The sequence below is a fragment of the Rhincodon typus genome, chromosome 34 (genome assembly GCF_021869965.1).
Source record: "Rhincodon typus isolate 14 chromosome 34, sRhiTyp1.1, whole genome shotgun sequence".
Classification (NCBI taxonomy): domain Eukaryota; kingdom Metazoa; phylum Chordata; class Chondrichthyes; order Orectolobiformes; family Rhincodontidae; genus Rhincodon; species Rhincodon typus.
In genome coordinates this window covers 3,281,668-3,307,792 of record NC_063365.1, presented here as the reverse complement: position 1 = coordinate 3,307,792, position 26,125 = coordinate 3,281,668, and the positions used below count along the sequence as shown (strand labels likewise).

Here is a 26,125-nt window from a genome sequence, read left to right as displayed (position 1 = left end):
CTTCATGTTCTTCATAATCTAATCCGCGCAGAATTTAATGCTGAGCAAACTACTGTTTCAAATACAAACCACACTAAGATTTCCTGCATAGCCGTTTTCGGTACATTACGGTCGGTATATAATCGCCATTTCAGCAGGCAAAATTGATTCGACTTGGCATTTATCCCGTCCTTCTTTTTCCTGAAATTCTACGCAGTTGAATTAAATCAGTTTTCCCGCGTGGCAATAATCCCTGTTTAAATTGCAGATTAGATGCGACGATTTCGTTAATAATTTGCTGCTACCTGCGGGCCTTGCTTCACCATCAGTGTGTCCACCATCTACTGCGTTCAGGCAAACAGTCAAGGGGTCTGGGGTGGTGGGGGAGAGACATTTCCCGATTAATATCCCTTCTAAAACTCTACCTGATTTACAAACACACAGGCACAATCGCGCAGAGACCAGAAGGCGGGATGGGATGTAATGATATTTAGAAATCTGGGACCTGTAGACTAACATATCAATTACACATCTGGCTTCCCACTTTCAGATATTGGATTTCATTTAATTTTCTACCAAATAAGTTTAAGGTGTATTAAATGAATACGAGGTGGCAATTTTACATGTATCACTCAGAGTTATAGTGCCTGCGTTCAGCTCTTTGTTTATTCTGTCTAACTTTCCAATGTGATGCTCGAAAAGTAGCAATTCAAACATCTTTTCCATTGGAAAATCTGCTCACGGCGCACAGCTATCCTGAACTCCCTGGAAACCAAACTATCTCACTCCAGCCCTGTATTATAAACGATGGGGTCTGTGGCAAATCCACATTTTCACAGTCCATCATTTCAACGTTAATCATGTAGTTAGAGAAACCACTTAAGCAACTTTCAATGAAGTTCTCTTGTTACTTTAGGACGGCGCTTCGTTTGAATTCCTGTCTATTTTTACACAAAGTTTGATCCATCACAGATCTGGTCTTCAGACAATAATTAGGCCCATCGTATGCGATTATTGTAACTAATACGTAAATAAAACGAGTGTTCTTAAACAGGGGAAATATATCAGGCGACCTAAATCCACTGATGGTGATTTTTTTTTAATGTTAGCGTCTACGTTCTGTGCCACTTCCTATGTATTATCTTTGTTATCTGGTCCTGCTACCTGAGAGAGAGAAAAACAAAATCCGATTTCTCAAGAATGCGTGAAAAGTCCATTGGGACGGTTTGTTGACGGGGCCTATCCGGTTACTTTGACCTGCACGTTATTCATTTCCCTGCACTTTAGCTGCACAAGACATTAGTGTCTCAGTTGTTAGATGGCAGTTTCGTTCACCGTTTTTGCAGCCTTCCTGCTGGGGAGAGTACACACGCAGAGATATAGACACCGGCAAAACGCACACATCAATGAATTTACCGGCTGAGCTAACATCGAACGCGGCTGAACGGTGAAAACCGAACATAAACTGCGCCCGAACTTGGCATGCTTGTCACGCCAAGAAACAAGCCCCTTTTTTGTTCAGTTGAGGACTGTTAGAAAATCTTAGCTGACCTTTCCGCAAATTATTTAGAATTATTTCTAAATTTCTGTTTCTATTTTATTTCTGTTTTGTCTATTGTTGTCCTTTTGTCAACCAGCTCTAATCGCATCGCCTCTGTCTCTTTTGCATCAATTAAATGCGCGGTTCATTCGCTGTTTGAACACCCTTTCGGCTGTTTGTCTTGTATGAATCACTTGGTCTAGGAAAGGGAGGGTTCAGGTCTGGACTTTAACCGTTCACGGGTTGAAATTCGTTTTCCGTTTACACCTAGTGGCACGCGTGAATCGAATGGGAAGGCAAAGTAGGTGATCCCTTTCATTTCTCAGGGAGAGTTGCGACACAGTATACCCGGGGTGGGTGGTCAGAGAGGAGCCGTAAGAGTAGTGCTTCGACAGGCCCAGCTCAACTTTGCTCAAAATGCAAGAAGGTGAGGTTGATTGGAGATTGGAAGTTTGCTTAACCCACCCAGCGGCCTCCTCAATGCAGTAGCGGAACCAAGACCAACTCCAACTGGAATACCAACCCAGGCTTCAACAGTCACACTAGCCTGGACTCCAACCTCCAACTCTGACCCAGTCCAAAACTGGCACCAACAGAGAAACCGCTCGAATATGGTCCTACTCTATTTTATGAACAACTGTTCGAATGCTAACCCCAACATTAAACGTTGATCTAAATCAACCTCAACTTTAGCTGTGACTCTAACTCCATCTCTAAACGCAACTTTAGCTCTGTTCCAGCATAACTAGCTGCAACCAATCAAACTGTATCCCCGACCCTAACCCCAACCTTAAAATTCTACCCTAACTGCAAACCAACCCCAATCCTAACCTTAATCCTGTCCCCAACGTTAACTCTAGTCCTACACTAACTGCAATCTGTAGCCCTGGCCTTAATCCACCCCTAAATATAACTCTACTCCTACCCTAACTAACTGCAAACCAACCCCAATTCTAGCCGTAACCTTAACCTAAAACTAACTCCAACCTTAGCTCTAATCTATCGTAGCCAACTGCAAGCCAATCCAACTCCAATCCAACCCTAATCTCAAATTTTAACCTTAATTCTACCCTAACTGCAAACCAAATCCAGTCCTAGCCGCAATCCTAACCTTAATCCTATCCCCAAACTTCACACTAATTTTCCCCTAACTGCAAAGAGACTTCAACCCCAAGTGTAGCCCGAACCTTAATGCTAACCCTAAACTTCCCATACTAGCTGCAAACCAGTCACAAACCAAGCTGAAACCCTAAACTTAATGTTAACTCCAACCTTAACTCTAATTCTACCTTGACAAACTGCAAACCGATTCCAACTCTAACCCCGGCCTCTTTCTTTATCCAAACCGAAACCTGATTCTAGCCCTCACCTCAACGGGACCACGAACTCTCATACCACATGGAAACCCGACACATACCGCCCCCCTCCCATCTCCAATTTCAGCACCAATTCCAGTATTAACTCTAATACTGACCCAGGTGTCAAACCTCAGGAATGATACCAAACAATTAATTCACTTTTGTTTATTCTCCTCTTTCCTTCGAAAATGAATGACATTTTTGCGTTCATATTTAAATAAGCATGTTTTCCCTGCTTCCGTTTATTAATGCATTGATTATCGGGTTAACCATTCGGGACCTGCAGCGTTTTGCTGCGGTTCTAGTTCACTGTACAGAGTGTGTGTGACACTACGAGATACGACCAGCCGCTCTCTCTCCTTTCAAATGCAGTTTGACCGCAGAAAGCAACCAATCAGTCTCTTCATCTGGTCAAACCAACTGCGCCTCTGTCCGCTCCCACACTGGGGGGGGGGGGGGGAGGTTGCATTTTGTTCCCCGCAAAACCTCCCTTAACCCATACCATATCCCAACTACCAATGACCCCCTCCCCTTCTCACACACACACACAGCTCCATCTCCAACTTTCAGGAAGTTGTTTAAAACAGGCGCGCTTCCAAAATCCAAATCTCAGAATAATCAGTGCCTAAACCCACTTCTCCCCTTCCCTTCACCTGTCCCGACAGAAAGTGAGAGACATTTCCAATTCTGTTTCTGCTTTTGGTCATCGCCTCACCCTGCAATTAAGGAAATTCCTTTCTGATTTCGCTTTTAACGTTCGTTAATCTCTCCCCCTCTTGTTTTTGTTTAACCTAATCTACTCGGAGTTTCAGTCGAGTTCAGGGTTTGCTTCCATCACTGTGTAACTTCAGTTAGTTGCAGGCACGACGAGAGAATAAGGTGGTGGTGGGGGGGGTGCAGAGAGAGAAAAAAAGGACAGACACCCAATGTTTGGGTGGGGCGGAGAGGGGTTATAACGCCAGCGATACGACTACAGCTAAGGAAGCAGGGAACAGGACCGTGAGGGGAGAGGAAGAGGAGAAACCAGCGAGAAAGTTCGGGAAGCCGGCAAGATTTTGTGGAATCAGATCGTTAAAACAATGGCTCAGAGGACAGGGCGAGCAGGTAGGATGAGCCATGTTGTCAAAACTGATTATCTGATCTGGGGAGGGGGTTGCATAAAGAAGTGAAAATGCTTCTTTTTTTTACTCTCTCTATTTCAGCATGTAATAAACTGGGGTTAATGCCGTCAGCTTTAACCCCCTATTTTTTCCTAAGGAGCTGAGGACTTGGCGGTGCAGTGAGGGGTGATGGAGGGTGGGGGCTGATCAGTCGGGCACTGGACCTCCCCTCGGGAACATTGTTTTCACTTCACAACAGACGGAACAGGAGTGCCAGTCCCTTCACCACCCCCTTCCTCCCAGTCCTGCGTTGACCAGCTCATCACACCTTTAGGGTATAGCTGATGTTGCCTGAAATGCTGTCGGGCTTAATTTTGAAACAATATCTGTCCCCTCAACTTCAAAGGTTAGATACTTGACAGGTCTGTTTCTGAGTCACTGCAGACTGTGTTGGTAAGTCTCTTAAAGTGTGCAGTATAAACCAGTTCCCACTCTTGCAATAACACTGAATGTTATCACGGTTCTGCTGCGGGTTTTGTTAACGTCTTGCCAGCATTGCCTAGCTATTTTAGATTTCGCATAATTATTCTCATGTCAATTTGGCTGTGTCTTTTCTTAAGCTATTACTTTAAATACATCACGTGAATTATTTCGCCGCATCTCCCAAATATTTGTCTTCCTTTTTTTATATATATATTCTGAGGCTTTGAATGTGCCTCATGTTAAACTGTCGCTGGCATTCTCTGATCATTTGTTAATAGACGTTTGCAGCATTGTATGAGATTGTAACTGACTCGCGAAGCACTCCCACGGCCTGCCTTCGATTTATTAATTCAGAAGAAACCAGAGGCAAAAATAAAACACCTCAAAAATGTTGCAATTTCTTCCTCGGCCAAGTTTAGCTTGAAAAACGCATACGCTCTCTGACAATCCGACTTCCCTTTCCGGGCTTTGAAAGAATCAGGAAAGGGAACACTATAATATTTAAGCCGTAGAAATTGCACCAACAATTGGATGGTCAATGGCGGATCCTTCTTAAAGTCAAATTAGGAGCCCAATACAAAACCGCTGTAATGATCTAATTAATTATGACAAAATTAAAGCAGAACAAGTGAAAAATCAATCTCCGATCATGTCGAGTGTACAATTAAATTGATTGTCCATCTGGCTTCGTTCTACACCCGTTATGAATATGCAATCTGTACTGTCGCCAATTCCGAGACCCCCAGGATTAATATTAACAGCACCGTCTATTTACTTCCAATTAGATTGTTGCGATTTAACCTGCACGATTTGGTTTAAAACAAAAAAAAATTTCCAGAGATGAAGGAGCAAAAATTGTTTCTTTCACAATAAAGATCCCCCCAATCTCCCTTCAGTAAGAGAGCGCCAGCCGCGAAGATAGAATTTTTGTGAATGAGATTTCTGTCTTTCGGCCAAAGGATGTCTCGATCGATACTCTGCAGGCAATCCGTTTCCCTTCCGTTGCGCTTGCCTTGCCACGGCTATCCTCCCGGAAAGAGGGCCACTTAACGGCTATGGGGAGGACTCCTGCAAATGCAAACTTCACTTTCCTACAAACTGCAACCACCCCCCGCCCCCTACCTCCCCGAGAGTCCCTGCACACGGGGGAAGGGTTTTTTTTTAAAAAGAGTGAATGCATCGGTACCCCGTTACATTTGCAAATGTGTATGTGGTCATTAGCACAGGGCAGGATCCTGGACTCAACCCGAACATTATAACATAACGCACAAATTGGTTTGTGACATTTTTAGCAGCTATGCAATATTGCAGACACAGTGCGCAAGTTAAGCCTTTTGAGCGGTTATATTTAAAATACAGGGCGTTTTTTTTAATTAAATTCTTGAAATTTCATCCAAATTGAGGCGAGAATCCCCAGCTGTCAATTGCCTCTCCGCCAGTGGTGTGGGCCATAATCGACAAACTTTTCCTCAAGTCTTCTGTTTTATTTTGGAAGGTGCATGCTTCTACTTTTAAACATATACTACAACGTTTAAAACAAATGCTGCGTTGCAGCGAAGCAAGCCTGGGCGAGTTGATGTTACGTGACGCTAATTAATTTTACATAAATACGAAGTCACAGCTGTGTAGCAATTATTTTCAATGATGAGTAACTCCGAATCTTTATTTCTGGCTGCTCTGTGTGTGTGTAAGCCACGGCCTCAAACAGCAAAGCTGAGAAATAGTACCTTAGCGTATGCAGGACACTCTGTAAGACAACGGTGTCTGTTGTTGGGGAACTAATATTTCAGCTCCAAAGGCAAATACTCGTTCTCAGGTTCGGCACCCAGGTGGGGTGAGCATGGGCGCGACCCTTTTAGTCTAAGAACACCGTGGCAACAATTGTTCTGGTTAAACGCTAACGAGTGTGTTTAGAAATATTTTCAACAACTGCTTCTCATTTGATTGCTTGCTTCGCCTAGAAACTCAAAAATAAATGACGAATTCGCATGTTCGACTTCTCATATGATATATCAATTGACAGACTAATTGATCTATCGATAGGACAGATTGATTGGCAAGTTGCAAATAGGAATGGTGTTTGTCCTATTAAGCTGCTCTCCTGGCGTCTGAAACAACTTTTTTTTTACACCAAGGTAAAGCAATGAAGGCGAGAGACCTGCATTTTATTCGCTCTCTCTCTCTCCAATGTACAAAACTTCGTATTGCCATCCTAATCCTTACTATCAAATTCAACCAGCCATCCAAGGTGCAACCATACAAATTTAGCCGATTATGAAATTTCACTCCCAAATTATCAATTTATAATCTCTAATGGTTTGCCTGACTGTTCAATTCTCGGGTTAAGTAAACACCATCTCAGAAACCGTTCACCTTATCCCGTTTAATGGATTATCGCCGCGTCAAGATATCGAATTACACACAATGCAAATATTCTTTTTTTAATATAAGAAAAGTCAGCAAGATGGTTAAGAGGTTATGTGCTAAAACTCACACCCACTGGCACCGGGTCCTATGGTAGTGTAAGACCTATATATCGATCGTTAAATTTGCCTCCGACACAGGGAGCTGAACGGAGCTAAAGGCGGATGCATTCTGAGTTTTCGGTGACTGACCAGCACCTGGCTGGAAGGGGAGGGGGGAAGTGGGGAGCGGGGTGTTGTTGGAGGAGGGGTGGAGGGAGGCGTGGGTGTTGGGGAAGTGGGGTGGAGAAGGTGGAAAACCCCAGCGCACAGATTTTGAGGGGAGGGGGCTGAGGGTGGTTGGAAGAGGAGTGGGCGCTCTATCCAGTCCCATCTCCGACTGGAGACGCTTGGTCGCAGTCAACCACCAGCAGCTGATGCTAAAGACAAATGGATTTCTGTCACTCGCTCAGGCGGCTTTTAATTAGGGGGTCAATTTTGTGCGTGTGTGTGTGGAGGGGGGGATGTTAGTGGGGGTGGGGGTTGTTGTCTAATCTCCACTATTCCAAAATTACACTTCTCCACTAAACATCGACTATCCAAAACAGGACTCTCTGATCAAGAGAGAGGAGAAACATTATAATGCAAAGAGTTTCAAACACAGCCACTGCATCCAGAAATTGCTCAGAATACCACTTTGCTGAAAAACAGTGAGGTCAGTCTGTGGCGCGTTATACAAATCCTATACATATGCACTACCATCTTAAATATAATCAAGCCAGACTCGGAGAAAAAATATATTTCATCCTTCTTTGCGGCTTCTTGATAATTTCAATAGCTCATCCCCTTCCTACCCCGGTTTCCGTTCCTGGTTTAGTATTCAGATACCACTGATTTCTTCGGCGTATTTGATGTATTTGGTTGACTTTTAGATTTTATTAGGGATAAGATTCTCTTCAACTGACTCTCTCCCCGTTTCTCATCTTATTTTTTTCCCTTGATTTATTCCCCACCGCTAGACACACACCCGGGAAAACTGTCCGCTCTAAATCAGCAAATTCACAAACTAAAGGTGCGCGTTTTAAGTCCTTACACATCCCGGAGCATCTCTGTCTCTATTTGCAAACATGTGTTGTGGAGATGGAGAGCCTGGGATCCGCCTGATTTCTGCGTGGAATACATGGCTTCCTTAATCAGTGAGTGGCTACTTGTATTTAGAACATACATGTGCATGAGGAAGGTCGATATATTTACTTTGAGCCCAATTTCCTGATCTATCAATTTACCAGTGTGCACATGAGTATTTATATACATATGTACATTGGTATATGTCGATCCATATCTGTGTATACGTGCCGCAAATGAGTTTCTCAATATGATGAAATATATTTAACTGTATATATGTAGTTGCTAATATTTGCTTGTGTCTGTGTATTTGTGTTTATGTACTTGCGCATGTGTGTCGATTCTAGGTTTACTTCTAGATTTATGTGCCAATATTCTTCGTGTATTAATATATGTCTGTGTAAAATTTGTGTCTGTGTGCATATACATGTCTGTGTGTCAATATTCTTTGTGCATTTATATGCGTCTGTGTATAGTTTGTGTCTATGTGCGTAAACATATCTGCATATACGTGTCAATATTGTTTGTGTATTTATAAATGTGAGTGGAAATGTCTGCATATTAATCTGTATACGTGCGTCATTTGTGTACTTACATGTCTTTGCGTGTATGTCAATATTATTTCTTTATTTAGATATTTGTATGTCTGTTTAATATTGTTTCTATATGTATGTGTGTGTGTGTGCTGCAGCATAGTCTTGCTACAGGTGTCTTTAGCACCGGCGTTTTGCAGGTGAGATTCACATGCCTGGCTAACCGTATAGCATGGTGCATCCACAGGATGAACAAGCCCAGGATGAAACATATTGCCAACATATATGAGGGTAGGGGTTGCCGTTGTTAAGGTGATTGAAAGGAGATAATACTTTAGAATAAAATCTGTCCTACTAGGTTTTCTTTTATTGCTGATGTTATAACCATGGATAAGAAACTATAACAGAAGCCTTCCGTGGACAGAGTCTCCAATTCTGCAAATATTCATTGTTGTGCATATCTTTACAACAAGCTTAATTTATTTTTTTAAATGAAAAGGGTCATTTAAATTTTGGGGGCGTGGGTGTTTAATCAAATGATAATCAAAAAACAAAGTTTCTCTGGACATCACATATTGACGGTTGCAGTTATATTACTCCTAGCTAACACTTTAATAGAATGTGAATTTTGGCATGTAATCCCTTGCCCGGGCCGGCCAGATACAAAACAACATGTAACATTTTCTGCTCCCGATTCCGAAAGAAAAAAAGTGTTAATTGTAAGGTGGTTCCAAATTACCACTGCACGTGCGCTATTAACATTCAAAGCAGGCAGATGCAAAAAAAAAGAGAAAATAGGCTATTACCGATGTAGCGTGACCAGATTGGGTATAACATTTATTTTATCCCTGCTTCTTGTTTCTTCGATGTCGCCAGCACTGCAAGGAAGAGGGCAGTAATCTTGGGGAGGGGTTCGAGACAAGTGAGGAGGGGGGGGAATAAGAGGGATTAAGGAGAAGGGAAAAAAATAAGTTGCTTTAGGCAAAATGTTCTCCGGACTGTGAAATTGCCGCTACGTTTGCGAGCAGAATGCCTCAACTTTGCTAAAGCGCGCATATCCAGCAAACCCAAACCTAGCCAAGGGCACAAACTGGAACCATCCGCTCATTAGTGTCTCGCCAGCACATCTTAAAGCACTTCTAATTCCGCTTGTCCGTTTGTTTGGGGTTGACTGGGGCCTATATATTGTGGTTGGACTGTAAATACAATAATCCGAGAGTGTGCCAATATTTATGGATCGGCAGGCACACATAGACCCAATCTTAGACTGTGTAGATGCGTGTGCCCATCTATCTGTAAATACTCAATGAAGCTTAGTTAATGCCATCTTTCTTTTCTCATTGTCCATCTCTGTAAGGGAAATCATACCTATCCATCGGGAGTGTGTAACTTCCAGACGGCTCTGACACTGTCTCACCTCCCACCGTCCCGTGAACCCCCTCCCCCCCGCCCCAACACATATACCCCAGAAATACCCAGTATTATCTATTAACAGTATAGCGTTTGCAATACAACCCACCAGATCCCAACATCCCACTACAGTTACCTGCTAACTGCATTGACAAGATGCTTCAGAAAGGAACGGTGCTTGTGTGTTTGAGGAAATAAATTGTGACAAGCTCAAAATCATTCACCTAAAATGAAAGATTGGTCATTTGTTTTTTTTTGCACCGAGAACTTCAAGTGGAAACCATTGTTTGAGCAAACACACATGTATATCGTGAACATCCAACTGCAGCCCGAGTAATTTCCAATTCATTATCCTCCCGTGCTGTCCACTTTTATATTTAACTTTTAAACGCTTCACATCAAAGGCAAACACACCGTCATGGATAATCCCGCGTGTAAACACCGAAAGGCGTCAAATCGAGCCAGTTTATTTACACCTAACAGGATTATAGAGTTAAACAAGTGAACGGACAAGAGCAGCCTGGATACAACATAGCATCAAGGGATTTGCCTCTCTCGCATAGTGCATCAAGTGAAATGCAGATTGACTGCAACCGGACAAGGGCTAATTTCCAGAATCTACACACAACCTCCTCTCTCCGCTACACACTCCCCTGTCCTCACCCTCCCTCCTCCACTTCTCCACACTACCACCCCCTCCCCCCCGCAACAAAAAAAGTTTATTTTTCTTTAATTTCCGTTGGCCGAGACGGCACATTACTTTGAAGTGCAAATAAAGCGAGAGAGGCTTCCTGTGAAATAGGTTAATGAATGGCTGTACAGCGGGGTCACCCAACCATCACTCCCCCAAATCCCTTCCAAGTCTCTCCCACCCTCTTGTCAGACTGGTATCCAAAGTTTTGCAAGTTGCGCCTCAGATAATAGAGTTGATTTCCTGTCCACCTTTGGTCATGTCGTTTATTTATTTCTTAAAATACCGACTAACGGACTGCCCCAACACCCAAGTCAGCCTGCATTGTAGTTTAACAGAACAAGGCCACTGTTTGAAACCACTTCATTGCCGCCTATCATACACCGATTAATAATCCAAGATGCGTTGGTGCCCCTGTTCACGACTAAATAAATCCAGCACTGTGCGTTGCTACGGTCTCAAAGGGCAGTGTAAAAATAAATACAAGGACTGATCAAATGTTTGTTGTCGGAACCGTCCCGCGGAGAAAAAGTGTCACTTTTCTCTCGCGGGTGATGCAAAACACTATTTTAACCAAAAAAAACCCAAGCCCGCGAGTTTGGAAGCATTTTACTTTTCAGTGACTATCACTTTTGGTTTGTTATAAGGTCAACCGCGCGGTGAAAATTCTTACAACTGCTAAACCGGACACACTAAAAGAGTTTGTTGGCAATGGGGTTGGGGAATAATTGCAGCAAAAGTGACACAGAATCTCGCCCCATTGCGCTATTTTTCCCCTTCATCGTTTTGAGTTGTAAATGCTTGTCCCCGGGTTGCAATTCCGAGTTTCAAGCTCTTCCTGAAGCGCAGTGACCATTCCCTATGCCCCAGTCCCACTAACATTTAGAGCCCTGAACTAACTCCTGCGCTTGGTCAAATGAATTTCCACGGGTGCTTCTCGAATGTTCTCTCGAACGGGATGGCAGTGCCATCCTCACATTTAGTTGGGGAGGGTAAAACATCTAAATTTGACTCTGTCTCCCGGAATCCATCCCAGCGAGAAAACGAAATAAATGAAAGACCCAGAAATATTCCTAGCTACAGAAATGCTCCCTAACTGTCCCTCCCTGCCCACAGTTAATCCCGTATTTTACTGTTTTGTATTAATTGCATTTTATTAACATTGATCAGCAGCTAATAGCGGCCTGCACTATTTAAGTAAATATTAAAGTATAAGCCTGAATTATGTGGGTTGAGTTGAGTTGAAAGCGTTCCTTAGCATTACATGAATTTTAGTTTTGGACCTGGACTGTGCTTGGATAGATATTGTGCAGGGTCACCGCCGGCACTTCTCAAGCTGAACAGTGAAAGCGGGAATTGTTTGCAAACTAAAATTACTTCAACTACAGAAATGGAGCTGGGGGTCTGGAGTGAGGAGGGGGTGGCGAGGGAGACAATACGCGAAGAAAAGATTTCAATTGCAATATGCAGCGCACGATGACAGAAAATCGTTCGAAAACAAGCGGCTTGATGACAGATTAAATGATTTGTCACCGAGAAATCAGACTGTTGATTCCATTCCAAGAAGGGCTGCAGTAGTAAATAGCGAAATTAATACAACTTAACAGCGAGTAGCCTTTATACCCACACTTGTATCGAATAATCTGATTGAGAAAAGATCAAACGGAGATTCCATTCATAGTCACTTGCAAATTTATGCCCAGAAAGAAATAAAAAAAGTCATGTTGGCCAGTGTTTCAGGGAGTTATTCTTTATATGTATTATATATTTACAAAAATAAGGTTTCTATTGTGTCCCGGGAGAGTGAGCGCTGAGCTCAAGGAACTGTGAATATTTCCAACTTTGAACTCACCTACAACCTTTTACCAAAGTGATCTGACTTCAGAGAAGTTAGAAGCCAGCGCCACCTGCAGAACTGTGGGCGACACGACGCCTAACTCACTCCATTTATCGCTCAAAAACCTTGCACATACACAAATCATTTCTTTACAATAAAACAAATAGGCACCTGAAAGATTCTGGTCGGCGAACAGGCAAGTGAAGAAATGAAACGCACATTAACTACCCATTGCAGAAAGATTACGGCGAATTCTGAAAGCTATTAAGAAGGAATGAGTTTGAGGCTTTAGTACTTTTGCATGGTCGGCCCATGCTATGTGACTGAAATTGCTGTGGGTCACTAAATTGATGCGTCTACACATGGACTCAGTGAAACGTTAAGAGCAAACATTATTAATAAAAAAAAACTTCAGAGAGACAGGACAAAGTGTGATTTGTAAACTCTATTGATATACCAGAAACGTTTTTTTTTTAACAAAAGTCTGTCAATCTAATTTCACTTTCCGCTCCGTATAGACAGCTCAGGTGAACTAACGGGGCCTATGTGGGGGAGGGGTGCGGCGGCTGGGGCTGGTTAAATAACTTGATTGCACAGAAACACCGGTTAATATAATCAGATATATAAACAACATCTCAGGAAGTGGAAGCACCATAGTTGTCGTTTGATATATATCCTTCTTTGGAAGCGGCTGATTGCAATAAAGAGTCAATCTGTTTAAAATAAACAGATGTACAGGGAGAGACTGTTCCCGCAGAATTCAATTTGGAAATAAGACAGGAATACATGATATGTTAGAGGAAAGTGCAGCGAGACCCAGATTAAGCGAAATACAGATAATGTGTGGAGTTGCTCTTGACTAAGGTCTGTCTACTTATTCCATTTATCCTATCGTCTTGTTCATGTCAAACGGGCTGTTTCGTAATTCAATTCCCCAAATAACATCGAAACTCAGATTCCGAATTTAGGTTTTGTATTTGTGCTAAAATGTAAGATTGAGTGGTATGCGTATGAATGAGAATTGAGTGTCTATGTGTCCAGGTCTATGTGTGTTGAGTTTGTGCTTCCCTTTATACATGAAGTGTGTATGCGTGTGTCAATGTGTCTGGAAAGCGTGTGTGAGGTATGCATCAATGTATTTGCAAGTGTATGTGTTTGTATAACTGTATGTCTCTACGCGTATATGCGACTGTATGTGTCTGTATATGTGAGCACGTGAGTATATGCGAGTGTGCGTGTGGTGAAGAGTGTTTGTGGCGCTGTAAGTGTGACTGCGTGTCTCTGTATGTTACTTCATGGCTCTATATAAATTAATGTATATGTGTGCGCCTCTGTAAGAGTGCATTTATGTAAGCGTCTCTCTCTCCGTCTGCATGTATGTGTTCCTGTGTATATATGTGTTGCATATGTTCGTGTATTCGTCTGTATATGTGTGTCTCTGTGTATGTGTCTGAGTACCTGTCTGTGTGTGTGTCTGTATTTGAGTGCGTGTCTCAGTGTATGTATGTCTGTTTCTCTTTGTATGTGTAGTTCTCTGTATATGTTAGTGCGTTTTTGCATGTCAGTCTGAATATAAATGTGTGACTCTGTACACTAATGTGTATCTCTGCTTCTGCATTGTGAGTGAATGTGTGTCCTTCTGTCTGCATATGTGAGTCTGTGTCTGTATATGTTTGTGTATGTATGTGTGTGTGTATATGTGTGTGTCTATGTGTGTCTGTATGTGTGTGTGTGTATGCGCGTCTGTATATGTCAGTGTCTGTGTGTCTATTTATTTATGTGTGTTTGCGAATGGTGACTCTCAACACTGGCAGATCACGGGACCTCCTCATTTGGGGTCCAATCTGCGCTGGCGAATCACAATGTGTTGTAATCTATTGGCTTTGTCTGACAAGTCATCCATCTTTCTAAAGGGGACTGGAGTGGCTGGAATCTGCGCAGGGTTTTAGAGAGAGCCACGCAGAACCCGGGCTCCAGTCTGTACTTCAAAACCTGCAACCAGCACCAGAAACTAACCAGAGACACGTTCTCTGGCTCCATTGGGCACTACCGCCCTGCAGACCGGCCTGTTACCCTGGTGCAACTCAGGCACCCATCAGTCGCATCTGAGGAGACAGGGCGAAAGCAAAGGATTTGAGTGAAGGTGTACAGAAATTTTCAGAGGGACAGTGAAATTGCCAAAACGACGCATCGCGCGTTCATTTCCCGTCACTGCGTGTGCGCTTCTCTCTCTCTCTCTCTCCCTCGCTCTCTAAACAGTCTATAAATCCGAGACTTGGTTTCCGACTGATTTACTCCAAAAACATTGCAGAAAACTGGACGGACATGTGTCTCACCTGTGCGACTGCCGACCTATCTCTCCCTATCTCTCCGTGCACCGGGAACAGCGAGTGAGGACGCCGGCCGCCAGTCACAACTTTCTTTCCCGGAGTAGTTTTAGTATTTTCGCTGGACGCCACAGCTGAAAAGGGGAGGAAAAAAAAAGACAGAGAAAAGTTGTTTTTGTTTTGTTTTGTTTACAGTCAATGTTATTTTTTTCTGCATTAACGTAAGCGTTTAATTAAAAGACGAGACGGCGGATTCAGTCCCCTTCATTTCTGTAGCGTTGGCACTCATGGATATACATTGTAAAGCAGATCCATTCTCAGCTATGCACAGTGAGTAAGAGATTAATTGTACTTTGTATTTTCTAACGCCAGTTTTAAATGAAATATTAGTGCTGCGAGGCGCAAATTAATAAAGCTTTCTAATTGTAATTGCTAATATTTATTTAGCACAGAAACGTAACGAGATGCACATTTCATAAAAGGATGATTTTATTAATAAAGGCAAAGACTATTTACTTGACAAAATGTCACTTACATCTAAATATACATGTCCGGGTTGTTTACGTTGATAACAGAAAGATCACGGCACGTATTAAACTGAGAATTTGAGGAATATTAAGCAGACCAAATATAATTGCACTGGAAAAATAAAAGGGGATGCTTGAAGCTCGCGGGAGTTGTGTAGCTTTTAAGAAGGTCATTCAACGAGTCTTTCCCTCGCACTCTCTGCACGATTGTAAAGGGAGAGTGGGTGGTTTTCTCGCCAAACATATTAACCAAGCTTCCCTCACAAATATCTTCTAACGTTCAGCTTGTGACGTTGCTTTTTGCCAGTAACTCTCAGGTAGAAGATTCTCTCTTTTTCTTTCTTTCTCTCTCACCATCCTTCTTGAGAATTTGTTTCTTCTCGCTTCCAGCTGCTTGTAAAAGATAACATTTACAAGGGAGTTCGGGTGGCAATGAAATAATCTTTTCATACAGCCCGGATTTGACAAGTGCCGGCTCATCCCGTTTCTGATTTCAGCGTTCACCACGTGTAGGGCCCCATAGTATTAGAAATCTCTCAAACACTATAAACCGATTCACTGCACTAACATATATATATATGAAGTCAAGTAGATATCTTTTATTGCACTGGGTTGGATTATTAAAATAATTTGTAATTCATACCAACCTCGATAGAATTTTAACGTCGGGTTGAGAGGAAAATAACTCGTTTCACGTATTGCCATTTTCTTTGTAAAGGTAAACGCATACTTATAACGCTAACAGAAATAACAGCGTAAAAGGTTTTTAAATTATTTATTCTAATCTTCCCTTGATGATGCAGCTTTCAAATAATACCGAATCTAAGATATCAAAGCTGGTTTGAATTATTGATGCTGAATCAGATAGGAGTTTTGCCAGATAGTAACTTCAAACCACATCTCGGCAGAGTAAAGGAAAAGCGCGAACAAAACAGCTATCATTAGAGAGCACTTTACCTCGCTCTCCCAGTTGTATTTTGTAGGACAGATTGGCAAATGCTTTGTTTCCTTTTTAACATAATCAAATTACAATGGGAATCGAGTTAAAATGTGTTGGGAAGATCGAGAAAGATTTTAAAGAGTTTTGTTTTTAAATAACCATTCTGTACAAGATTGTCCTACACAAATCCATATTTATAATCTTCCGGTCTGTCTTCATTTCGGGGCAATTCAGAATTAGTTAGAACGATGTCACATCATTGAGTTAGTGTTTGAAGCGAAGGAATTGCGTTGTTGTCGAAATAACCGCGGTCACTCCAGCGTAAATAAACTTCGGACAAGTACACTGAGTGCAAGGAGATCCCCTTGTCTCCTTCTTGTTCCAGTGAATCACACAAGTCTTGTAAATAAGGCGAGGCGTTTGATATAATTCCTTCTGTCCGTTATTAAACAGCATGGCCACAATAAATAACACAACGTTTGGAGTTAAAGAAAATAACACAAGGCAAGCGACACGTTATTTAGGACTAGCTGCATGAGCTGTGTGTGCAAGTTTTGAAACGTAAACAATTGGTCCACTTAATTACTCGGTGCCCAGCATATGCACCCCATTACACATTGTAACTTATGTGTTCTATATATATTAACACAGATTGGCAGATGCATTTATAAGTCATATAAATCCATAGATCCCTTTTTAGCTTCACAATGCCCCATACTGAAATTGTCTACTTTTTTTTAACAATTTTACACTCACTGAAATTGCTGATTGTCACCCGAGCAAAGCAAACTGTACCCCCGATAAAAAGATCTCACCAACACCTCCACACCCCTCCAAACCACACACACACACACACACACACACACTACAGGAGCAGAAGAAACCGAGACAGAGGAATTTTCAGACGCCTCCTCCGAAGCCCTGCAGCGAGGGAACCCTACACATTTGTAATTCGCTGTTTTCCACACTCTAACCGCGCAGATACCAGCGTGCCGTTTAACAAACAGATCATCTTACCGCCCCGTCAAACATACACACACACACACTCACAATACAATCAACACTTGCTCGACAAATGAAAATGGAAGCTAATTCAAAAGCGGTAAACATGGATTTTTTTAAAAAAAAATTTTGATGATCCTCAATTTTCAAAGTGCAATGAATATTTCTGCTTGTTAAAACTACCACGTCATATTGTGTGAGATACATTAATTTAATCCGGTATCAGAGATTTTAATGTATAAATATACGGGCTTTGTATTCCGTAAGAAGGCAGAACGAATCAATAAATGGAAATAATGTAGTTTTAAAATAAGGCATTTCATGTGCCTTTATGTATAACTTAATGTGTGAACTTTAAAAATGTATCGCTGTTTTACTACACGTGTCCACATATATGTAATTTCTTTATTCCATGCTTTCGATTTTTTTTCCTCTCGTTCTCTTTTCTCTTTCTATTCCCATTTCCTCCCGCCCTTTTTTCTCCTTCCATTATTTTGTTGCTTTTGCGCCACTCCTCCCTTTTCTCTCTCTCTCTCCCCCCTACCCTTGTCTTTTTTTGCTCTCTTTCAGGTTGCAGTTCTACCTGGGATGAGTTCAGTTGTGTGTGTTTTGCAGGGCATGGGGGTGTGAATCAGCTGGGAGGAGTATTTGTGAACGGCAGGCCCCTTCCCGACGTGGTGAGACAACGCATCGTAGAACTTGCACACCAGGGAGTCAGACCCTGTGACATCTCTCGGCAACTGCGGGTCAGCCACGGCTGTGTCAGCAAGATACTGGGCAGGTGAGGGGGGATACTGCCAGAGACAAGGGGCAAACAGAAATTAACGCAGCCAAGAAAGAAACAAAGTTTAGTACTATTCATAAACCTACACAAGCACATGATCCCGGAACTAGTATGAGAAATTGGTTAGTGGCGCTCAGAGGTGAAAGGACCCACACAATAAAGTCAATTTATGCTCCCACCTACTTACACTGATCAAACTCACATCACCCCTAATGACAATGCCGTTGGCAACGAAAGTTGAATCCGCTAGCAGCGGAAATTTGCAAAAAAGAAACTGTTTTAACAACACTAATATAGGCAGTGTTATCAAAGTGGCATACTGGGTCTAGTAACGACAGTACAAACAGTTCAGAGTAAATGATATGGGTAATCCAGAAGGCAGACAAGGTACAAAGACAGAGAAGTACTCCCAGGACAAGAAGGTAGCTAGATGAAACATCAGTTAAGATGTGCCAAATCGGAGCTGAACGCGAAATCGAACGTTATTTTTCGAGCTGGCACACCCCATTGTGAACACACTCCAGTTTTAAGTCGATCAGATCCGCCTCTAACGGAAGAAATCACTTACAAAGCAGGAGTGGAATAAAACGAGAGTGTTGGGGGAAGGGGGCGGTCTGTGGAGGATTTGTAGCTCGTTGCCAGGGCCTGCGAGGTTGACGTGGTTTATGCAAATATTCACAGATTCAGTAGAACAGGTGGAAATAGGGGGTGGACTGTATTTTTTGTGAGTTTTTTTTAAGACTCTACTACCTGCGATTTTAACCCCTAACCATTATTTTGGGAGTGGAAGAGAAGGTAACAGATTCTTTCGAAACTTAGGAAATGTCCATTTCCCAGGTAGTTATCCGAACAAGTCAGCTATTCAAGAGAAGCTGAAATAAATAATGTCTTGATACCACTGAAATAAACTGGAAATTAAAATCTAGGCCCGGAATAATACGTGACAACTGATATTTCACTGTGAAACAAGCCATTTGACAAAGCCAGACTTGGAAATCTGAGTGACGCTGAAATAGGAGTCTCAAAAGTGTAAATCTTAAAAAAAGAATCACTGCAGCTGGCTCCTGTTTTGGACTCGTCACTTTAATTTTCTTTTTAACTTGCTTTCTGAACGTTATTGCATTTAGACGCTGAAATTTTCCTAAGAAGTCATGGAGACATAAGAGAAGGGAGAAAAAAAAACACGTTAGAAATTACTGGTATCACGCTGGGCATTTAGTGTCCAGTAATCACTGATTGTATTGCACCCGGAGTGGAAACATTACTGCGGTGTTGGAACCATTTCTAATCCGATGGCGCCATTTGGGAATACACAGCGCTGGGAGCGGGTGGGGACAAAGTAGTTTGGCGTTAACCCCTCTCGTCATTGCTTATGTGGCCCCTGATTAATAAGTGCCCAGACTCTGTATTTTTCCGAAGGCAGGTATTTGTTTACCCGGAGTATGTTCAGACCTTGAAACGTTTTGAATCCCCACTATGCGGCCACTGATGAGGTGAATACCACCTGTGCTGAATCTCAGTCACGCTGCACAGGTCGGCTTGGAGTGTTCCCTGGTTTAAGCCGATTCAGTTCCTGAACGAATCTATCCTGAGTTAAACCCGCGCTAGAATTGCAATCTGCATTGCATTTGTTATTTACATTCGACCTTCCCCATGCCACCATACTCCCCCCTCTCCCCCCCACCCACCCCCAATTTATAGCCCAAATTGAGCAGCGCACAGGGGGGAGGCGAATGGTATTATTTCCCACTTCAACAATGCGAAACAGTTTTTTTTAATAACCTAACCTGCTTCGCTTGCACAACCCTTTACCATAAAACGGACAGAGGCTAGGAGGGTAGCGCTCGGTAACAGTGGGATAAATAAGACTGGTGAAAGGACAATAATTATTCACTGTGAGGGCTGTGGATCTCAGTTTCAGATAATGCAGGGGGAATCGTCTCGAGATCGTGGCTCTCAATTTCTACACTGTCCATTCTACTTCAGATTCCTAAACAGAACACAACGACTTAGAAGCAAATAATGTGAACAGAACACAACGACTTAGAAGCAAACAAGCTTTAACGCAGACACATGCATAGAGCCGGGGAGAGTCGTTCAGATAGCTTCCACTCCCAGCTCTTCTGCCTTCTGTCCCGCTCCCTCGGGCGGAAAAACAGTCGGCAGAACAATCCAGAAACTTCGGTCCCCTCCGCCACCAAAGGCAAAGCGTCAGCGTCAATGTTTAATTTTAATTGTAACCTTTCTAAAACTGTCTCCCCCGGTGAGGAGAAGAAAATGACGCATAGGATTGTATTAAAGCTTTCTAATCTTTAAGCGAGCTGACGGGTAGTTAGAGAGTAGGGAGGACTGTAGCGCAGACAGGTTAATACCTTTGCATACATACACTGATTTATTTGTGTTTCAGTATGCCATATTCATTTTATGGGGCTGTAAATAACGAGTGAGGTCGAGTTTTGTTGTCGTTTCCCTAAATTTAATTATATAAGAGATAGAACAATTGTGTAATTAATATCCATGTTTAATCTAATGCAAATCCTTGTTGATTGCGGGAACTCCACAGCGGTGCGGGAATGACAGACAGCATTCTTTGCTGAAGTTTTACTTGTCATATTTTTTTCGCTTTTCTGGTTCGTCTACCCTATCAGGTACTATGAGACGGGCAGCATCAAGCCCGGAGTTATCGGCGGCTCAAAGCCCAAAGTTGCGACCCCGAAAGTCGTTGATAAGATAGCGGAATACAAGCGCCAGAATCCAACCATGTTCGCTTGGGAGATTCGCGACCGACTATTGGCCGAGGGGATCTGTGACAATGACAGTGTGCCCAGTGTCAGCTCCATCAACAGGTACAGGCGTGAGACCGGGCTCCGACAGCCCTCAACAAGTTAAAATAGCAAGTCTTCATTGATAATACTGAAAAGGGTCAGGAATGAACAGAGAGAATGAACAGCTAACCAGGTTTCAACGCTCAGCGTAATCTTCAGTTAGAACGATAAGTCTGAAAGTAGGTCTGTTTCACTGAGAGTAACAATCGTTTTCAGTCGCCACTATTAACTTCACAATTAAGTTCAAGGAAGTGAGGAAGTATTTGACTAAACCGCTCGCCGCTATAAATGTAGATTGGGCTGAGCAGGACATTTGGAAAAGCGGGGGCAGGGGGCGACAGACAGACAGTGGAGGCTGTTTATATCAAGAAAAATTAAACTTTAATTTTGTAAGATATAAGACGGGGTGCAGTAATCTGCCTCATTGATATAGTCAGAAAGGACGGAATGTTCTGTCCAGAGTTAAAGAAATCAGTTCCTAACTCAAAGGAGCTCATGACAGTATCTGTTTATACAATATACCAATATAGAAATACCAATCTGGAAATACATACAATCAGCTAACCACATTTTTGTATCACTCCTAAAACATGGGCTCCTAATGGGAACATAGTAAATCTATATCAGAGGCGGCGGTCTCCCTTCTGAACTCACCTGGGATCATAGCGAAACAGGCGGCTATATCAATGAAGGGCAGGTGAACAAGACCCGGATGCACTGCCCTTTTTCGCTGTTTAATGTAATTGCAAATTGGTGGAAATGTAAACTATTAGGGAGGCTCTATAATGCCATTGATTTAAAGATTACAGCCTGGGCGGTGCTTCTACTGAAACCCCCTGAGTTTTGCTGGAGGGAAGAGCGGAAAGTGGGGAGAGAGAGCCCATTTCATATCCTCAGAGGCTGGCGGGGGCGGGGTGGGGGAGGTTCTGTGTTTTTTTTGGGGGGGGAGCAGATTTTTTTTTCGCAATAAAATAGGCGAGTTTGGACGATCGGCGTGGGAGAGGGGGAGCGTTGTAATCAGCCAGAGCCAAGGGCAGATTTCTTTGCAAGGAGAGTGAGAATTTTAATTGGAATTCACAGAAGACGCTTCTCAAAGGCGCACTAGATAAGTCAGGTCGACTAATTATTGTTATTAGTTCGACAAGTTGAAAACTTATTGTACAGAGAAACAAAAAAAAATTGTACACGATCCCTTGGACCTTTATATTGTTTTTTTTCGGTGCGCATCTTTCCACTCTCTTCACTGCTTGACTTCTGTTTATTTTCTCTCTTCTCACTCTCTCTCTCGCTCATGCTCTCTCTCTTTTATCTTGTTAATTTTCCGACGCTTAATGAAGTTTTGCTCAGTCCAGGTTAGCGGTTCTGAAATCTGGGAGGAATGCAAAAGCTCTTTATAAGTAAATGGAGCTGGTTGGCTCTGTGAATGCGCACTTTGTCTAAGTTCACGGAGGTCCAGCTATATGAAACCGCACCTCTACATCTGCAGTCTTACCTGAACACACAGGCACACACATGCCGGTACTGAAGTGGACTGTTCCCCTGAAACGCTGAACAGACTGACAACTCTTGTTTGTGCATTTTTCTAAAAAAATGAGATTTTCTTAAACCTATTCCGCAGCCTCTCGTAACTCGCCCCAGTATGAGTCAGTGCGCTTCAGCCGCTCAAATCCCTAAAATGTTGAGACTGGACAGTTAAGAGGAGCGTCTTACTGACAAACTGTATTTAGAAAGCTTCCTCAGAATTGTTGTGCGTTCCACTCCCGCCAACATGTAATGCCCGTTACCTTTCTCTCACTTATTAAAAACTCCCGGTGCTGAGCCGACCGTGTTCCCTTCGGTGTGTTCTGATTTTGTATCATTAGAATGAGAATTTACGGTGGGGAAAAAACTCTATATTTCAGAGACACGCGAAGAGGAAAACAAAAGATAAAACAAGCATTTTAAATTTTCTGCTTATAAAACAAAACTGAGCATTTATGAACGCCTCTAATTTATCAACTCCCCACACAATCATCTTGAAGGGAGCGGGATCAGACGCACATGTTTTTTTGGGGGGGGAGGTGTGTATTTCTGTATGGATATATCCAGGGCTAGTGCAGGTAGAAATTGGAGAGGAGACTAATGAATGCATTCTCTACAATATCTTAGATCCTTGGTGGAGAGAACACGGCAGTATTACTTCGATACCAGTATCTGGAAAAGGTTTATTTATCTGCACCCATCTCATGCCGTGACCAATAATAACTCGGCTGTAACTCGATTAAAATCAGTTTTTATTTTGTGTGCAGAGGCTCTCTTGCTACCTCTGGAAGTAGCACTTTTCAGATGTCTAACAGGTGTTTCAAACAGCGGTTCACTGTTATTTCATAGGGAGGGGATTCTCCTGATTTGAGAGTGAGATTTACCAGCCAAACGTGCACCCCCCCCTCCGCCCCCGCCTTTGCCGGCCGAGTGGGACGTTCGTTCTTCCTCTCCGCCGGATTGACCTCGCTACCGGCCGCCAAACATCTAGCCCAGCCCCGCAATATTTACAAAACATTGCATTCTGCTCCCCTCCCTTCTCTTTTTTAAATTTCCAAACGATCAGAGTCAGATTGCATGCATTGAATAGAGAGAGAGAGAGGTTGAGAAATGAAAGATAGTTCTTGGTTGAAAATAACAACCTGTGATATTCGGGGTGGGGGGATGAAGAGGCGGATTTTGTGAGTGTGTTGGAACGCTGGACTACGGATATGAGCTTTCTCCGGTCTGTATTCGCTACTGTTGCCACCAGCGACACATTTTACCCGATCGCTGGTAGCTATTCCACACGGTATTTAAAGGCAGTGTGTTTAACATTAAAACAGAGTCTGTCAAAAAAATTGCATGGCAGTACAATCTCTCACAAGGGCAATTTGTGTGGATTAATTGCATTACAGCATGTTGGTAAAAGTTTTCGGTTTCAATTAAACCGGAGGTGGAGTGGGAAGAAATCGTGTGGCTGCGAGAACCGGTGTGACAAAAAAAAATTAGAATCCAGAAAAGAAACAATTAAATGAATCTTCCCCCTTTCCCGTCTTAATAAAAGGGCGTTGCTTTGCGGTGTTGCCTTTTAATTCAATATACAACGATTATCTCAGATCATTACATTGGCAAGTCCACTTTGTAGCTAAATGCTGTCCTTGCATGAATTTTTAAAGATTACAACTAGACAAGGCTTCACTGTTGTTACATTGCAGTCAGGAATAAGAAGCAAACGGCTGGTGGTCATTAAAAAAAAAATCCAAGCCCTCCTTTCGATGCTTATTGATTCCGACTCAAAGCAATTTTAATATTTCTTCAGGGAATTTTCCGCAACGGCCAACTCATTAATTCGCCCTCCTAAATTGCTTATTCAATATCCAGGACATGGATTCCGAATAAAGTCGCTGAATTTATGTGGCTGGCGCAAGTCAATAGGTCAAATAACAGTTATGGTGGAATTTGGGAATCCAAATCAAATATTGATACATGTTTTTTTTTGATAAGTCCTGTAGCTTTTGTCGTGTAACCCCAAGGACATTACCACGGAGATTGTGGGCGATCTTGTGGCCATTAAAATCAATGAGTGTTTGATGTATATCGACTGTTTTATATGAACTCCTACCAGGGATCCCAAGTGTTAGAGGTCAGGCAATAACATGGAGGCGGGGGCTGGGTGGTAAAGGCAGTTTTAAGAATTACCTAAAGCAAACTCGCCTCCTAAAACGCTCGACGCAAGAGAGGGGAAAATCTGTTGTGATGGCTCTGAACATCTCCAGGGTAACTGCTAAGGCTGAGGGTAGAGTAGGTTTGGATGACTTCTGTAGTCAAGACTCCGTGTTGGGTTATTAGGTTAAAGTTCCCCCTTTCTCCCAAAACACACACACACAGATCCTGTGAAGTAGAGGGACAAAGCCATGAATCCTCCCATAGTCGACCAGTCCTGGAAGACATTCATTATTCTTGCAGCAGGAGGCTTAAAGTGGGGATTAAGCTCCGGGGCAGTTGGGGACGGGGTGAGTAAATATCAAATGAAAGAAGTGAGGTGAAAAGACAAGCAAAAAGACCATCTACGTTATATATTTTTTAAAAAACCGTATCCCTCCTGCGTAAATAATTTGCAGACCCCAAACTATTTAATTGAGCTGAGAGATATTAAGGGGCACGTCGAACATTTTAATTTTTTTCGCCTTTTTAATCTATTAACCGCAACTGTTTTAAATCTGCGAGAAGTTAGCGTTTTTTTTTACACAGGGCCTTTGTTGTAAATCTCGTTGTTGGAATAAATCTCTACATAAATATAGCTTTTCTCCCCTTTTACTCGCCTTGCCTTCGCTCAAACGATAACATTTGCTCGGCGCGGAACGCGCAGACCCAGTTTAAAATGCCTCGGGAGTGAGCCCCTTTCAAAGTGTCATTAGTACAGACGATGGGAGAACGGCTTGCAAGCAGCATTACAGAACTATTGCATTCCTGTCACAAATAATTTATGGCTTTCCATTTGCATTACTGGCCTTGCAACTAATTCCCAACTTTTCTCCAGCCGCAGATCAATTAAATCACATCCTTTTTCAGCAGGTCTAGGCACCTCACGCAGCTCTGACTCTGGGAGTTCTGCCTGGGGAGCCCGGGCTGCCTTACACGCGAGACAACTAGATTAGACGTGACCAGGTAGAGTCAGTCGCCCTGATCATTGAGGTGAATTGATGTGATTTCATGGTTTGTTTGCAGGATCATTCGGACCAAAGTGCAGCAGCCTTTTCATCCCTCACCGGATGGGCCCGCCACAGCAGTCGCTGCACCAGGCCACACAATAGGTAAGAAAGAAAACAGAGCTGGCAAGTAAATGATAATCATTTCACACCTATCAATACTACACATTTCCCTATCACCAACCTACACTCCTGCTCTCCAGTTCATGCTGCTGTTGGCTGCATGTTTTGTTGGTGTGGAATCTTTTCCAGGCCAACACAGCTATTAGATGAAGAGTCACCTAGACTAGAAACCAGTAGCTTGCTAACTCTCAGTTGATGCTGTCTGACCCGCTGTGATCTCCAGCATTTGTTGCTTTCAGTACAGATTCCAGCATCTGCAGTAATTTGCTCCTACAAGTTTTCTTTATTCTTTTGTTGTCCATCCCCTATGAATTGCATGGTATTTCATAGAACAGTTGAACCTGAACCACTTTGCAGAGTAACATCTAGATAAGGATGTTTCAGAGATAGTAGGAACTGCAGATGCTGGAGAATCTGAGATAGCAAG

General features: G+C 42.7%; 1 protein-coding gene across 8 annotated transcripts in view; it reads left to right on the top strand.

The window, feature by feature from the left end:
• The first annotated feature begins 3,849 nt into the window (after positions 1–3,849).
• LOC109918539 (paired box protein Pax-2) overlaps positions 3,850–26,125 on the top strand; it is a 219,620-nt gene continuing 197,344 nt past the window's right edge. For 7 of the 8 annotated variants that reach the window (XM_048616429.1, XM_048616430.1, XM_048616428.1 and 4 more), the window contains exons 1-4: positions 14,431–15,115; positions 17,870–18,035; positions 20,687–20,884; positions 25,595–25,680. In XM_048616429.1, the coding sequence (XP_048472386.1) occupies positions 15,073–15,115; positions 17,870–18,035; positions 20,687–20,884; positions 25,595–25,680 (493 nt within the window). In that variant the 5' untranslated portion in view covers positions 14,431–15,072. Of the gene's footprint in view, positions 3,982–14,430; positions 15,116–17,869; positions 18,036–20,686; positions 20,885–25,594; positions 25,681–26,125 lie in introns of those variants that run through there. The other variant, XM_048616424.1, reaches the window with a different exon arrangement.